General features: G+C 42.1%; 1 protein-coding gene across 1 annotated transcript in view; it reads right to left on the bottom strand.

Moving 5' to 3' along the window:
- The window catches only part of NOL10 (nucleolar protein 10), an 83,190-nt gene extending 74,288 nt beyond the window's left edge, over positions 1-8,902 (bottom strand). Inside the window, exons 1-5 of the mRNA XM_065401384.1 lie at positions 8,795-8,902; positions 6,629-6,674; positions 3,416-3,514; positions 2,219-2,296; positions 740-777 (exon numbers count right to left, since the gene is read on the bottom strand). Coding sequence (XP_065257456.1) covers positions 740-777; positions 2,219-2,296; positions 3,416-3,514; positions 6,629-6,674; positions 8,795-8,860 — 327 coding nt within the window. The 5' untranslated portion in view covers positions 8,861-8,902. The remainder of the gene's footprint in view (positions 1-739; positions 778-2,218; positions 2,297-3,415; positions 3,515-6,628; positions 6,675-8,794) is intronic.
- Between the last annotated feature and the right edge of the window lie 8,435 nt (positions 8,903-17,337).

Raw genomic sequence — 17,337 nt, 5'->3', positions numbered from 1 at the left:
AGGCTATGTCTATACTTACAGTGGCGTGTAGAGAACAGCCCCCTCGCATGGGTATAAACACTACTGTAGATGGTGAGGAACTGCTTAGGCGAGTAAAAACACACCAGAACCTTGGGAGTATATATCCTACATAGCTCTTGACACACCTGAGAAATGCCTCCCACATCTACCCTGCTATTTTTAGCAGTGTACTGCCTTGCTCCTTTCCTGCTGCCGGAGCCTTTCCCTACCAAAGTTCAAGGCTCCGGCAGCAGGGAAAGGGGAGAAGCAGCGGGGAGAGGACCTTCCACTGCTACATGTAGCTGTACACCGCAGTGTGGACTCAGCCTGCTTGTCACTGTGCATATAGGTACACATAACCTGTACACTGCTGCAAATATAGACAAGGCCTAAAATGTCTATAACTGAAAGAAATTAGTAAAGACATTTCCTTCTTTTTCACATTTCATTTTCTTTGTATTTTAGACGAAACTTTGCATTAACTGCCAGTTTCGTTCTTTGTCCTGTATCCTGACTATTCAGGAGAAGACATTCAAACAACAGAGGCAGAGAAAAATAAAACATTTTAAAGCTCATTTTAAAAAGAGTCAGGACATGCTATTTAAAGAAACTGGACTTAAATTTTTTTTTTAAACTCATCAACTTCAAAAGTTTGTATTGGCAGTATCCCTTTAATACACAGAAGTCTAAAATAATTCAGTTTTCTCAATAGACATTAAAAATAAAATATTAAACATACCTTTGAGTAATCATCTGATAAAATATCAAATGTAACCACTGGGGAGGAGGAAGAATAAAGAAAGTTTAAGAATCAATTATGTAAACATGATTTACAAACACTGACCTAGATCTTTAATGCTTAACTTTCATCATGTAAGTAGTTCACATTGACGCCAATGCAATATGTATGCAATCTTTAATTACATGATCAAATACAATCTTCATATACTTTTCTAAAGCTTAGAGATACACATGTAGCACCTCGTCATGTTTTATCATTCTCGGAAACAATGTATTTTCCTTAAAATAATACTCAAGTATATCTTTTTTTGTCTCAGTCTAGTTAGAAGCTAGTTAAGTCAGAGAAAGGCAATTTTTGTGGTGAATTTAGGCAACTTTTATATGCCAGCAGGAGTCCACTATTAAACTGTTGTACTTAATCTGAAGGAAGTTGTGGAGAATGTTTACTGTGTTCTTTGTAAATTAATGATTTTCACAGATTGTTGTTTTTCTGGCATACTAGAAGACTATACACATGTGTTTAAAGTTTAAAACAAATGGAGATGTAATCATGAAATTAAAGGTTATCATAACAAATATGCACAAAGTTGCAAGTACAACATTGCCTTTGTCATATCTTGAGCACTTAACCACACAACTTTAATACCACCTTAATTTAGTTTTTTAGATTAAATTATTTATTCATTTCTAGTAGCACTCACAACATGTAAAGTGCTTTTCAGATAGGAAAGAGGGCAAATCAGCTCAAATTCCATTAAGAATGTAAGCAATTAACATATAATTAATAACCTTAACTAGCTTACAGATTTAAATTTGATACCGAATGAAAAAAATTAAAGCTTTTTAGAGTTTTCTAGAACACTAACTAGAGATTGATTCACTCGGAAAGAAGAAAATGCAATACTGATACGACATTATCTAATACTCAAGTCAGGAGTATGCAAATTAGTAATTTTTACTCTGTACTTATTGCTTTTCTTGACAGCTAATTAGATAGAGATTATTTTGACTTTTTTTGTAATTTTTTTAAAAATAAATTTGTAAAAGGCCAGCCAGCCATAAAAGCATGTTTATCTAGGATTGATGGCTCACTTTCTAGCAATCTTATTAATTTACAGAAATCCCATTTGTGTTGACCAAAGATACACATGGACATTTGGATCTAACAATTACCAAGAAAAGTGCAATGTAAAACCTTATGATCTTGCAAACTTAAGTTACAGGGTAAATCAGATAGCCTGTTCTTTGCTTTAGACACGTTATTTAAGTTCCCACAGATTTCAAAATGCTTTACAAAATACGTTAAGTAACATTATCCCCCTTTTATAGATGGGAAAATGGAGGTAAAAAAAAGTGACTTGCATAAAATCACAGCAAGTTAATGACCGAACACAGGTCTCTCTACTCCACTTCAGTGCCCTACTTACAGGTCCACACTGCCTCCCATATACAGTTTAAAGCCATATAATTTACTGACCTTCAGAATCTAAGCATCTTTCAAATTTCAGGGATAATTGATAGGTATCAAAACACCGGATCCTTGGCTTATATGTTCCTGCAAAACAGTTTTATCCCTGACATAAGCAAACCAGAGAATATGTTTTCAAAACAATCAGTTAAACACAGTCAGGTCTTAAGTACGCACTGTTTACTTTTGCTGTTATTTCAACCGTTGGAACCTTCAGCCCTAGAAATCAATGGTAGCTGCTGAGTGCTTGCAACTTTTAAAACTCAAGCCACATAGGGACATAACTTTAGGGACCCGTTTTTGAAAACCTTGACCTTGGTGCTGGAGATTTATTGTGAAAACCACACACAAGCTGAAGATAACGGTCTCTGTGACTGGATATAACAATAGTACCTTCTAATCGGTCTGAAAGGCTAAGCCTGTGTACTGTATTAGATTGCCCAGGCCTACTTAAATCACTAATTCTCAGTTATCTCTGTGAAGTTTAGTTGTAGTACTATGCCTCCATCCTTTTAAAGAATACCAGATTAATTTAAAATAAGATGATTATTGAACAACAACAACAACAGGAGCATTTTAACCAAAATGGCTGAAGTACCCATAGAAAGAAATAGGAAGATAACATTTTCTTTACACTTTACCATTAAAGTGATATTCATAACTAAAGACAACATTTACTGTTCATTCACCAAGTGAGTCATGCAGCTATCATGTCTTAAAATAGTACATTTCATCTTAAATAATATATGGTTACAACAACCTGGGCCAATCCATGAAATGTTTACAGAGTTTCACTGATTTTTACTTTTGAAAAAACAATCAAAACCAGGTTTCATTATTTATGCACATTTAGATCATTAAATAGTTTGGCGGCCACTGGGATTTTCAATCAATTAAACTTTAAAAATTTATTTTGAAAGCCAGATTCATATACACATAATAGAAATGTCAAGGGCAGCCTCCAGCTGCAAAAAAAATAACAATTAAATTCTACAAATACCCATGTGCTACAAAGAAGTGCTTCACGGAGTATCATGACATGTGAGCTACCAGGTTCACCACATGGTAACACTAAGCTGAAAAAGCACCTAAACATTGACACTTAAAAATTATCTACAAAGTCTTCTCTCCTTCAGTAAGGTACATCCAGGTAAAGGTTTTCTAATATTTTAGCCTTTGGCATACATAAACATTTAGTTAACTCACCAGCTGCCATAATATACTGTCCATCTCTTGATACCTTAATCTTTGTGCTAACTGTGGGCATGTCAAAGTCTTGAATAAGTTCAATTCTTCTGCGAACATCTGAAGAGAAAACATTCCTATTAAAGAAAACTGGTAACATCTTTTGTTTGACAGGCAAAGTTTTTTAAGGCAGTATCATTAGTAACTAAACAAAAGGACAAAAATCCTCATTTTAAGCGTGATTAACATTTAATATAATACTCCTGGGGGAATTCTGTGCCAAAAAATAAAAAAATTCTGCACAGAATCTTTGAAAATTATGCAAAATTCTGCATAGTTTGTCAAAATAACACAATACAATTAAGCCAGCTACAATTATTTTGGTAATTTGTTTCAAAATATCTGCCAAAGTATGTCTGCAACAATACAGAGCACACACACACAAAAAAAAGATTCTGGTAAAAAATTTGTGACGAATAGATTCCTTATGAGACATATTAATACAGAACTTCGTGTAATTCATTTAAATTACAATACAGAACTGTATTTCCTGCACCTGTCAGAAGCAGCACAAAGGCTTGGGAGAGTCAGGGGTAAGGGAGGCTGAGGGAGCCTAGGAAGGAGCCTAGGAGTGAACCTGGAGGACGTTGGGTATGGGTGAGAGGTTTTTCTTTGGGGGTAGGGGGAGGGAGGAGATTGTTAGGGTGTTGGGAAGCCTCTCCCATACAGACCCTGGCTGACCCCAAGCCTCTCTCATTCAGTCAGGCACGTCTGCTCCTGACCCCACACCCCTCATCCCCATGGGTCTCTAAAGCCCTCCACCCCCAGGCTCAACGCTGTCACCCCACTAGCTCCTGAGCCCATGCTCCAGTCTTTCCCTCCCCAGCAGCCCTGTATGCCCCACTCTGTCCTAACCTGGCTCCGCGGGCAGAGTGCTGTGATGAACTCTACTCCTGGGGGAATTCTGCAGCACTGGGCATAAAATTTTGTATTTTCCCAGATAAAAAACATTTTGCATAAGACGTGCTGCAGTTCCAACTTTTGCCCAGAGGAGGCCGCTGTGGCGCTAGAACAGCCAGCATGAAGGCAGCTGGCTGTTCCGGCGCCACAGCGGCCTCTGGTGGGCAAAAGGCAGAACTGCAGCACTTATTAGGCAAAGTGTAAGCTTTCGTGGGCTACAACCCACTTCTTCGGATGCATGATGCATCCGAAGAAGTGGGTTGTAGCCCACGAAAGCTTATGCTCTAATAAATTTGTTATTCTCTAAGGTGCCACAAGTACTCCTGTTATTTTTGTGGATACAGACTAACACGGCTGCTACTCTGAAACCTGTCATTAGGCAAAGTGCTTTTTATGTGGGATAATACAAAATTATGCGAGAGAAATGAATTCTGCTAGTCCACAGATAGGCAGAATTCCCCCAGGAGTAATTAATACTGCTTCCAAAAATATGCCGAGTGATAAATTTACAGATCAGTAAATTATGTGAATTTTCAGAAGTAGACTATATCAATGTAGAACAAATCATGTCAATGTACAACAAATCACACCACTTCAGTTATAGTACAATTACAGTACAGAGAGTGTGTTAAATAGCATTTTACCGTACATAGCTGAGACAATGTATAGTGCAGTGGTTCCCAAGCTTTTTGGGCTCAGGACCCATTTGTAAATGTTTATAGCCTGTCACGACCCAGTAAATAATCTGGGGATGGAGGCCCTAGGGTGGTTTCAATTGGATCCTGCCCAGCACTCACCCCACAGTGGCGGCTCCTGAAGCTCCTGTGCTGTAGGGCTGGCTGGGCATGGCTCTCCACTCCGGGGCTGCAGTGCCACTCAGGTTTGGCCTCGCCACCCTGACTAGACCAAATTTGTGTGAATGGAGTTTGACCTGGCTCATGGGGTTGTCGTACCACTCACTCTAATATGGCCTACCTGGACTCCCGTCATCAGGACGGCTGGGCTTAACCTGAGTTGCATTGGGACCCCAGAGGTTTCCTGGAGCAGTGAGGCAGACCAACCAGTCCCACAGGACTGTAGCCACAGGAGTTGTCACACGACCCTCTGAAATATTCTGGCGATCCAATTTTGGGTCCCGACCCATGGGCTGAGAAACCCTGATATAGTGTATCACATCGCCCTCTGTTATGGAGTCATGCAATAAAACCCAATATACTGTATAACTATTTTAGCTTTCCATATGGCAGTTATCACTATGGTATTTATACCAAAACCAAAAGAGCATAAAAATCCAGAGTAAAAAGGTGTTTTGTTTCTCTCCTGATCTCTAGGCAGAAAAGCATGACTATGCATGGGTAGGAATTTTTGTTTGCAGGTTTTTTTGTTTGCTGGGCATTTTTTAACAGCATAGAGTCTGGGAAAAGAAGAGGCGGCTTTAATTAAAATGCAGATTTTACATTTTGAGTTGAACAACAGATCTTGGTGACAGGACTTCTTGCCAGAAAAGAATGCTCTGATATCAGTACTTGGTGCTGAGAAATGTGAGTATAACCAGCTGCATTGTCCCTGAGGATCAGAATTGTCACATTTCTGATGTAGATACAATCTTGTCATAATGTACATGTAAAAGGGGTCCAGCATATATTCTGTCCCACTTCCTACAGTGGCCAACACCTGATGCTTTATAGGAATTCAAGAACAACCCATACAGTCAACTGTACAATACTGCACATGAGAAAATTTAGTTCTTGACCCCATAATCTAGATCAGGGATCGGCAACCTTTCAGAAGTGATGTGCCGAGTCTTCATTTATTCACTCTAATTTAAGGTTTCGCGTGCCGGTAATACATTTTAACATTTTTAGAAGGTCTCTTTCTCTAAGTCTATAATATATAACTAAACTATTGTTGTATGTAAAGTAAATACGGTTTTTAAAATGTTTAAGAAACTTAATTTCAAATTAAATTAAAATGCAGAGCCCCCCGGACCTGTGGCCAGGACCCGGGCAGTGAGAGTGCCACTGAAAATCAGCTCGCGTGCCGCCTTCGGCACGCGTGCCATAGGTTGCCTACCCCTGATCTAGATATCTAGATCAATTTACAGCTGTGCCTCTTCAATCCAGAGGTGGCTGCCAACTATCTACTACGTACATAAGCAAAATATAATTATAGCTCTTAAATCAGTTTGTAAAGTTTTTTGATCTACTTCTGGATGAGGATGCTATATAAAAGCAACCCATTTTTACTGAACAGCATGTGTTAAGGACAACTTACCCACATTTTTCTTTTGGAGTGCTCTCTTCTTCCTATCGGAAAGCCACTGTAAGAAAAGGAAAATAATTGGTGTCAGTATTAATTTCAAGTGCTAGGAAAAGCGTGTGCGAGTTAGGCTTATCAAATTTGTCAGTGAAACAAAGCTAGGATCTAACAGTCAAATTAATTCTTGTTCTGTTTATTGTGCTATGTATAGCAAAGCAAGCATTTCCATGAAGCTATTTAATAATTTCACACTTAAGAAAATAAGTAATTGAAAACTTGTGTGTTAGTGAGTCTCTCAACACTCACCTGATTATTACAGCTATTTACATTCAGAACATTTATCTTTGCAATCAGAGCAGTTATACATTTTTTTCCAAATAAAATCTTAAGATTCTCAGCCTCCCAAAAACAGCTTTGTCATCCTAGATGAGGCTTAAAGGTGTGCTGTTAGCACATGTTAATTAATTAACACATTTTAACAGCCTAGTGCAGGCAAGGCTCCCACCTAGCTGTAACTCTAACAGTTTAGCATGCGTTAAAGTATATAAACTTCATAGTCTACACTAAACTTTTCGAATGTATTAGTTAGCATGTGCTAGCTAATGTACTGGCAACAACTTTTATCAAAGTCTAAAAGTCCTACAGGTTACAATTCCAAGGTTTAGGACAGCAGTCTAGAAAGAGACTAGGAACGGGGTGGGGGATAATGATATAAGCCACAAATATGTAAAAGGTCATTATTGGGGCAGTGAATTTAGGTGAAACAAGCACAGACTTCACTCAAAATTATTGGAATTTTGTGAGGAGACAAAATATTTTTTCTTCAGTTTTCTTCACTTTGTCCTATTCCTATGTTTCTCAGATATCAGTGTGAGACACGGACAAAAATATTAAGGGGACGCCATCAACTTAAAACCCAATTTTTAAGACATTACCACTATTTATAACATCTGTATAAACAGAGGTATTGCAGAGGTGGATCAGATCACAAGTCCATCTAACCTAGTATCCTATCACCAACAGCAGTCAATACCAGAAGCTTTAGAAGAGTGCAAAATAGCCACGCCGCAGGAAGGCATAGAAAAGGGGATAATCTACCCCAGGTCACACTTCCCCAACATCTAATAGTTGGAGGTTGTCTTAATCTCTGAAGCCTGAGGTATTATATCCCTCCATAAACATTTACTTTTTAGAGTTTTTACTAATATAACTCTGGATATTACTATTATCTGTACACAGGTGTAATCTCTTTCTGAATGCTGCTGAAACCTTGATCCCAGATCCCTAAGAGAGACTACAGAAGAAAGCACTAGGACATGGGCTTTCAACCTCTGGTCCACACATCCTTTTGGGTCCACAGACTATGGCTACACTACAGAGCTTGCAGCTGCGCCGCGGTAGCACTGCTAGTGCAGACGCTCTAAACCGATTGGAGAGAGCTCTCCTATCAATTCAATTACTCCAGCCCCTGCGAGCGGTAGCAGCTACGTCGTCGGGACATAGCGCTGTCCACACCAGTACTTAGGTTGGTGTAATGTACTTCGCTCAGGGGGGTGGGCTTATTCACACCAGAGCAACATAATTTATACGGGCTTAAACTGTAGTGGGTACATAGCCCCAATCCCCACCTCCACTGGAAATTTCTTAGGGGGTCCACTAATGAAAAAAGGTTGAAAACCACTGATCTAGGGAGTTTTTTTCCCCCAGTTTGTGCATTTGGCAGCAGTTTTTGTCTAGAAACGTTCACCGTTTCGCCTGTTATTCAAGCGGATCTTCAACCGGACAGGCACAGACTTGACAGAGACAGAAAAATATGCCTAAACACACATCCCAAAATTGGCAGCTGCAGCAGTTTTAGAAGAAACACCGTCGCTGTGTCAGTTTCACGCACAGTCTGAAGGGGTGTCCGCAACCGTCTTCCCAACCAGAGCGCCCCCTCCCCAGCAGACGTGCGCCTGGCCAGGAGGGGAGCGCCCAGGCGGCTGGGCGGGGACATGAGAGGGAGCAGAGGCAGCAGTTTCCCTGGAGCAGACACCGCTTTCCAGGCCCTGGATGGGGAGCACGGGGGTGCTCCGTGCAGCTCCCGCCCCCAAAGCGGAAATAGCGACTGCGCCCCCCACCCCCTAGCTGCGGAGAAAGGGGCGAGGGGCGGTGCCTGGGGGGGGGGCCGCCCTCTCTCACCTCGGGGAGGCTCCGGCCCGCGCTCAGGCTGTAGATCTTCACCTCGTTGAGGCTGGAGACCTGCATGGCTGCGGCCTTCTATGACTCCCGGCTCGCGTCTCTCGCTTTGCTGCCGGGTGGCCGGCCAAACGGAAGTCAGTGCACGCGATGGAATCCCCGACCCGGAACGAATCCCACGCGCCGTGACTTCCGGCTGCCCTTTGACCCGGTAGTGACGAGTGATCCCCCCCTCAGGGGCCGGGAAGTAGCCGTTAGGTCGTGATCCTCCAAATTCCTCATGCTACCCCTGTTCTCACGGGAGGCCTAGTGGTGGCTTGTGCCTCAGAGCGCGGGGCAGGACCCTCCCCGCTAGCGGCCGTCTGGCGCCTGCAGCGCGGGCCGGGGCCTCGGCGGCACGGCCGGAGGAGTGGGGAGGGGCCACTCCCCCGCGGGCCCGAGCCCTGAGCCGCTAGCCGTGGCTAGAGCCGCTCCGCCGAGCTGGGGCTGGCTGGGCCCGCAGGGGAGACCAGAGGGCGGGGAGGGCGCTATGAGTCAGAGCCAGGCCGGGGTAGGAGCGGGGGAAGCCCGCTAATGGGGGGTCGGGGGGCGGTAACTGAGAGCGCAGAGCTGGAGCGAAGCAGGGGATAAGTCACTGGGATCAGAGTGGTGGCGCCTGCAGCCCAGAGGGGCGAGTCAGGAAACGGCAGCTCGTCTGTCTCGTTGTTTGTATTGCTGCAGGGCCAAGGAGCCCCTGGTGCAAGGGGCTGTACAAATGCACACAGACCAAGGGCATGGTCCCTGCCATACAGAGTTTACAATCTAAGAGGAAATGAGAGATGGGAGGCCAGGAGATAGCGTTGCTCAGCGGCCTCAGGCCACTAATAGTTTTACTGTTGTCAGGGGTTTTTTTTAGGTATCACAGAACAGGAAAATTTTAAGGGGGATAATGAATTAGCCTTGTGGATATTTACAGGCAGCTCCTCCCAAGTGTGAGGGGCAGGGTGGACTAAAGCACACAGTAACTTGTTTGAAAAACTTAAGAAATAGGCTATGGAGCCTGACATCATGAGCTGAAAGTACCCACTGAAGGAACAGTTAGGTAAGAGGAGAACATAGTAATGGAAATTTTTGACACCTGAACAAAGTGTCTGCAAGAGTTTAAACAACAAGCCAAGTACGGGGAGGAAAGAGATCAGCATACCTGACGTGCAAATTGCTAGAAACCAGAGGTCAAATCGGGTGTGGGTGATGTTACGTTCCCAATAATCAGTTTCTACAATTCCAGCTCTACCCACTCCTGATACTACAATAAAATACTGCAGAACTTCACAGTGCAACTTCTGTTTCTTTCTTGTGTGCTTTGATCACTGGTGAACTTGTTAATGCCATAATTATGCTTCAGAGTTAACACCTAGTGAGATAAATAGAGCTGTTCACACTTTTCTGTGAGCTATTTTTCAGGTTGTCTGTTAACCTTCAGAAATGTAACCAGATGTAATCTTGCAACCATAAGGTTTAATTTAAAAAAAAAAGTTAGATTAAGGAGCATAGGTTGGAAACCAGAGGTTGTTGATCCAGCTCCAATTCACTCCTGCAGGAAATAGAGTGATACAGTATTGTAAAGATGTAAGACTTAAGCCATGTCTACACTACAAAATTAAATTGACCTAATTTATGTCAGCATACAGGTACCACAGTAATTACACTGCTTGGGTATATCTACACTTTGCTTCTTGTGTTGGCGGGTGCGCGTCCTCACCAGGAGCACTTGTATCAATTGTACTGTTAATGTGGGGCATTATGGGATGACTCCTGAAGGCCAGTAACCGTCAATCTAAGCAATGCAGTGTCTACACTGACTCTGCATCAACCTAACCACATCAACCTTGACTCGATGCCACTCGTGGAGGTCGATTCTTAAGTTGGTATAGCAGGGCAATTATATCAGCAGGATTGAAATTTAAGTGTTGACACTTACATAGTTAGGTCAATGTAAGCTGCCTTGTGTTGATCTAACTCTGTAGTGTAGACCAGACCTTAGGGCTTGTCCATAAGGGGTGTAAGTATATTGGAATAACTCTCCATGTGAACGCTCTTATTCCATGAGAACGCATGCATGTGGGGAGTTACACCAGTATAATTATGCTGGTAAAATTCCCCATGTAGACAATCCCTTCCATATTCATCTCAATAGTGATAAAGTCTCCTAATGAGGAGTCTAATCTTCAGGGTATTTCTCTTTCAATAAATAGCTTACCATGACTGCATGTAATGAGGATATCTGAATGCACAAGTGAACCATTGTCATGTGAAAGATCTGTTTTATATTATTACGGTTAGTATATGACCCTGCACATAGATCATATTTAAAAATGCAGTTCCGTCCTCTTCACAGAAAGAGTTTGATACCCAGAATGTCCAATCACTACTAACATTCAGGTGCATGAATTCAAGTTTGCAATCATGTTTAATAGCACTGGAAAAATGGCTGCTGCTGGTACTGTACTAAAATGTGCTGTTATATTTCAGTCTTTCAAAGCTCCTATACTAGGCTGATCTTGAAAACAGAGGTCTCTATGATCTACTTGAGTGCAGACACATCCAAGTAGAAATATATACAAAATAAAATGTGTTCTTGCTAAATTCCTGACTGAAAAGAAGCTCTTCAAAGTGTTCAGGAGTTGATGTGAAGATTAGTCTTATCTAGAGTTATTTGCCATTTAGGGCCTGATCATTCCCATATTTGTAAGGGTATACAGTATGCCACCTTTAAAAGAGGCTTAAATATGCCAAAATAGGACAGCTATCATGATGCCTCCAGGCAAAGCAGTGCACCCAGTGTGGCTATCAAATAGTTTGTCAGGACTGTAACATAACAGGTTTTCTCCCATCTACACAGACAAGTCCAAAATGTAACAACATAAGCCACTTTAAATTGATGCTGTAACACCAATTAATGTCCAAGTTCTGACCTAATAAGAGTGGTTGGTCCCTTTTGAAGTCTTTTATTCCAACATTTCTGCCTGAGGGAAATGATCCTAAAAAAGATGAGGGAGGAAACATAGTTTTATTAACAGTGTTCGAGTAGGAGTAGGGAAACCTCTCCTCCTATTTCTGCCATAGAAAGGCCTGAGCTTGGCCAAGTTTACTAGTGTCTCTGTGCCTCAGTTGCTCTTCTGCAAAATGGAGATAATTCCTTCTTCCCACTCTTTGTCATGTCTATTTAGACTGTGAGTTCTCTGGGACAGGAATTGTCTCTAATGTATATGAAGCACCTAACATATTTTGGTCTCAATCACAATTAGAGTCTTAAATGCTATTGTAATGCTATCACTAAGGGCTATCGACACACAAAAGTTGTACTGATTTTATTATGCTGGATAGTTAAAGCAGTACAGCACACTTTGCTATGTCTACACTTAGAAGGCTACAGCAGCACAGCTGAAGTTGCGCCGCTTTAGTGTTTCAGTGTAGACACTAAAGTGATGGGAGGGGTATTCCTGTCATAGGTAACCCACCTCCGTGAGAGGCAGTAGCTTGGTCGATGGAAGAATTCTTCCATTGACCTAGCATTGTCTACACTGAGGGTTAGGTCAGTTTAATTACATCTCAGGAGGGTTGATTTTTCTACATCCTGAGAGACATAGGTCTCCCAATATAAATCCATGGTACACCCATTTCTTGAATACTGCGTGCAGATGTGGTCGTCCCATCTCAAAAAAGATATATTGCAATTGGAAAAGGTTCAGAAAAGGGCAACAAAAATTATTAGGAGTATGGAATGGCTTCCGTATAAGGAGAGATTAATAAGACTGGGACTTTTCAGCTTGGAAAAGAGACGGCTAAGGAGATACGATTGAGGTCTATAAAATCATGACTGGAGTAGAGAAAGTAGATAAGGAAGTGTTGTTTATTACGTCTCATACCACAAGAACTAGGGGTCACCAAATGAAATGAATAGACAACAGGTTTAAAACAAACAAAAGGAAGTATTTCTTCACACAATGCACAGTCAACCCGTGGAACTCCTTGCCAGAGGATGTTGTGAAGCCCAAGATGATAACAGGGTTCAAAAAAGAACTAGATAAAGTCAGGGAGGATAGGTCCATCAATGGCTATTAGCCAGGATGGGCAGGAAGGGTGTCCCTAGCCTCTGTTTGCCAGAAGCTGGGAATGAGCAACAGGGGATGAATTACTTGATGATTACCTGTTCTGTTCATTCCCTCTGGGGCACCTGGCACTGGCCACTGTCGGAAAACATGATACTGGGCTAGATGGACCTTTGGTCTGACCCAGTAGGGCCATTCTTATGTTCTAGATATGTTCATGGAGGATAGATTCATCAATGGCTATTGGTCAAGATGGTCAGGGATGGAACTCCACGCTCTGGGGTCCCTAAACCTCTGATTCCCAGAAGCTGGGCCTGGACAACAGGGGATGAATCGGTTGATGAATTGCCCTGTTCTGTTCATTCCCGCTGAAACACGTGTTACTGGACACTGTCAGAAGACAGGATATTGGACTAGATAGAGCATTGATCTGAGCCAGTATGGTCATTCTTATGTGCTTAGTCCTGGTCTACATACACAGTTTTTGTACTGGTATAATTTTTTTGGTTAGGGGTGTGATTCTTTTTTTTTTATAACTGAAATAGTTATGCTAATACAATCCCAACTGTGGATATAGTTATACTAGTATAACACTATCACTTATTTCCCTTCCTGGATGGAAATACCTATACCAGCATAATGCACCTTTATACAGGCATAACTGTATCTGCTCTATGGGCTGTCTATGCTGAAAAGTTATATTAAGAACATAAAAACACCCATACTGGGTCAGACCAAAGGTCCATCTAGCCCAGTATCCTGTCTTCCAACAGTGGACAATGCCAGGTGCTTCAGAGGGAATGAACAGAACAGATAATCATCAAGTAATCCATCCCTTGTCGCCCAGTCCCACCTTATGGCAAACAGAGACTAGGGACACCATCCCTACCCATCCTAGCTAATAGCCATTGATGGACCTATCCTCCATGAACTTATCTAGTTCTTTTTTGAACTCTGTTATAGTCTTGGTCTTCACAACATCCTCTGACAAGGAGTCACAACATCCTCTGACAAGTTGACTGTGCATTGTGTGAAGAAATACTTCCTTTTGTTTGTTTTAAATCTGCTGCCTATTAATTTCATTTGGTGACCCCTAGTTCTTGTGGTATGAGGAGCAAATAACACATCCTTATTTACTTTCTCCACACCAATCATGACTTTATATACCTCTATCATATCCCCCCTTAGTCATCTCTAAGATGTGGGCGTACCATCTAATTCTTTTTTGAATCCGTTTATACTTCTGGCCTTCATAACAGCCCCTCCCAACGAGTTCTACAGGTTTACTGTGCATTGTGTGAAGAAGTACTTCCTTGTATTTGTTTTAAATCTGTTGCCTATCATAGGCACCAACTCCGTGGGTGCTCCGGGGCTGTAGCATCCACGGGGAAGAATTGGTGGGTGCGGAGTACCCATCGGCAGCTCCCCGCCCCGCCCCCCGCCCCAGCTCACCTCCGCCTCCACCTCCTCCCCTGAGCGGGCTGCTGCGTCCTGCTTCTCCCCCCTCCCTCCCAGCACTTGCACCGCGAAACAGCTGTTTCGCGCAAGCCTGGGAGGGAGGGGGGAGGAGGAGGAATGTGGTGCGCTCGGGGGAAGAGGCGGGGCCAGGGTGGGGATTTGGGGAGGGATCCAATGGGGCAGGGAGGGGGTGGAGTCGGGGCGGGGCTGGGGGGGGAGGGCGCGGGGCCGGGGCGGGGATTTGGGGAGGGATCCAATGGGGTAGGGGGCAGAGTCGGGGGCGGGTGCAAGCACCCGCCAGCGCCAACAAAAGTTGGCACCTGTGTTGCCTATTAATTTCATTGAGTGACCCCTGGTTCTTGTGTTATGTGAAGGAGTAAGTAACACTTCCTTATTCACTTTCTCCACACCACTCATGATTTTATAGACCTATATCATATCTCCTCTTAGTCATCTCTCTTCCAAGATGAACAGTCCCAGTCTTTTTAATCTCTCCTCAGATGGAAGCTGTTCCATACCCCTAATCATTTTTGTTCCCCTTCTCTGTACTTTTTCAGATTTTAATATATCTTTTTTGAGATGGGGCGATCAAAACTGCACTCAGTATTCAAGGTGTGGGTGTACCATGGATTTATATAGTGGCATTATGATATTTTCTGTCTTATTATCTATCCCTTTCCTAATGGTTCTTAACATTCCATTAGCTTTTTTGATTGCCGCTGTGTAGTGAGTGGACGTTTTCAGAGAACTTTCCACAATGATTCCAAGAGCTCTTTTTTGAATGGTAAGAGCTAATTTAGATCTAATCGTTTTGTATATATAGTTGAGATTATGTTTTCCAATGTGCATTACTTTGCATTTGTCAACATTGAATTTCATCTGCCATTCTGTTGTCCAGTCACCCAGTTTTAAGAGATCCCTCTGTAACTCTTCGCAGTCAGTTTTGGACATAACCATCTTGAGTAATATTGTGTCATCTGTAAACTTTGTCACCTCACTGTTTAGTCCTTTTCCCAGATCATTTATGAATATGTTGAACAGCACTGGTCCCAGTACAGATCCTTGGGGGAACTCCGCTATTTACCTCTCTCCATTGTGAAAACTGATAATTTATTCTTACCCTTTGTTTCTTATCTTTTAACCAGTTACTGGTCCATGGGAGGACTTTCCCTCTTATCCATGAGTGCTTACTTTGCTTAAAGCCCTTGGTGGAAGGACCTTGTCAAAGGCTTTCTGGAAGTCCAAGTACACCATATCCATTGGATCACCCTTGTCCATGTTTGTTAAGCCCCTCAAAGACTTCTAACAGATTGGTGGGTCATGATTTCCCTTTTCAAAAGCCACAGTGACTCTTCCCCAGCATATTGTGTTCATCTATGTGTCTGATAATTCTGTTCTTTACTATACTATAGTTTCAACCAATTTGCCTGATTTTGAAGTTAGGTTTACTGGCCTGTAACTGCCAGGATCACCTCTGGAGCATTTTTAAAAAAATAACATTACATTAGCTATCCACAAGTCATTTGGTATGTGGAGACTGATTTAAGCAACAGGTTACATATCACAGTTAGTAGTGCTGCGATTTCAAATTTGAGTTCCTTCAGAACTTGGGTGAATGCCATCTGGTCCTGGTGACTTTTATTACTGTTTAATTTATCAATTTGTTCCGGAACCTCCTCTATTGACACCTCAGCCTGGGACAGTTCCTTAGATATGATAGTGTAGTGCTCTTACTGAATATTTGAAGAATAAATTCTACACACAAGTGGTGATGTGAAAAAACAGGTAAGAGAAAGGCAAAATAACAGTTAAGAAAGGCAATCTTCACGAGTGGACCAAAGGGAATGAAAAAAAATCATGATAGCAATGCAGGAAACCCAGCAAAAAATAAACTTGTGCTGTAGAACAGAAATAAATAAATGTAGAAAAAAAGTTATAAAATTACAAAGTCAGAACATAGGAAGTATTAAAATAAAAAAACCACAAAGATGCAAGTGCTTAGCTACTAGCATGTTATTAATATCTGTGGTTATTTGCTATTTGAACAATAAGCACAATGTTAGCACATCATTTACCTTAGTTCAGGACAGTAAGTCATAAAAATACCATTTTTAAAATAAATGCACTTAGGAGTGAAACTATATTAAGTGTGGAGAGAGACCAAGGAATGGAGTAGTATGCCGGCAATCAGAACAGCAGATAAGGAATTTGTGATTTGCCATGAGGTTATATGTAGACATGTTGCAGCTACAGAAGATGACAAGGAATTCTTTTAAACACCAAAAACATATGAGAATAATGAACGATTCTGGGATTTTGTATGTGTAAAATATTTCACTGAATCAAGTCTCCTTTCGTGTGGTTTTCCCTTCTGCCACTTTTCCAGGGACTCAGCTCTTTCACCAGGTCCCCCGTTCTGCCTGTCTGTCCCTCTCCATCCCCTCCTTGCACCTGTTTATCCTCCCTGCACAAGTTCTGCCCATCCTTCCCCTCCCATTCTGATAGCAAAGAAAGGTACAGTTAGGGCAGTGCCTTCAGAAGATGTTATTGAGCATGCTCAGATCGCTGGAGCCTACTCCGTTGCAGGAAGCTGTGTCTGACACTACGCCTGAAACTCTTCACTCCCTTGCAAACTAGTAGCTAGTCCAGAACAAGCCATCGTTCTCACCAGCAGGGGCTCAGAGCATCAGAGCCTCTTCTCTCATGGAATGAAAACGTCCATCCAGCACAAGGTAAGAGAAACAAAGCAACTGAACTAGAGTGTCTGTCTGTGAGCTGTGGAAATGATTTATGCCCTGGGTCTTTTATGTCATTTTTAAGTGATTTAGTGTGTTGTGTAACTGAGTCTCTCTAGCGCCTTGTCTCAGAATCTTAAATGTGAGGCAAATTACAACAGTTATATTTTATTAGTAATTACCACAACGTTCTAGGCTCTGTACAGAACATATAAGTAAATGTTGGCTGTGCCTCAAGGAGTTTATACTCTAATGGCTGATT

Source organism: Emys orbicularis, chromosome 3 (assembly GCF_028017835.1).
Source record: "Emys orbicularis isolate rEmyOrb1 chromosome 3, rEmyOrb1.hap1, whole genome shotgun sequence".
Lineage (NCBI taxonomy): Eukaryota > Metazoa > Chordata > Testudines > Emydidae > Emys > Emys orbicularis.
This window is presented reverse-complemented; position numbering and strand designations above follow the sequence as displayed.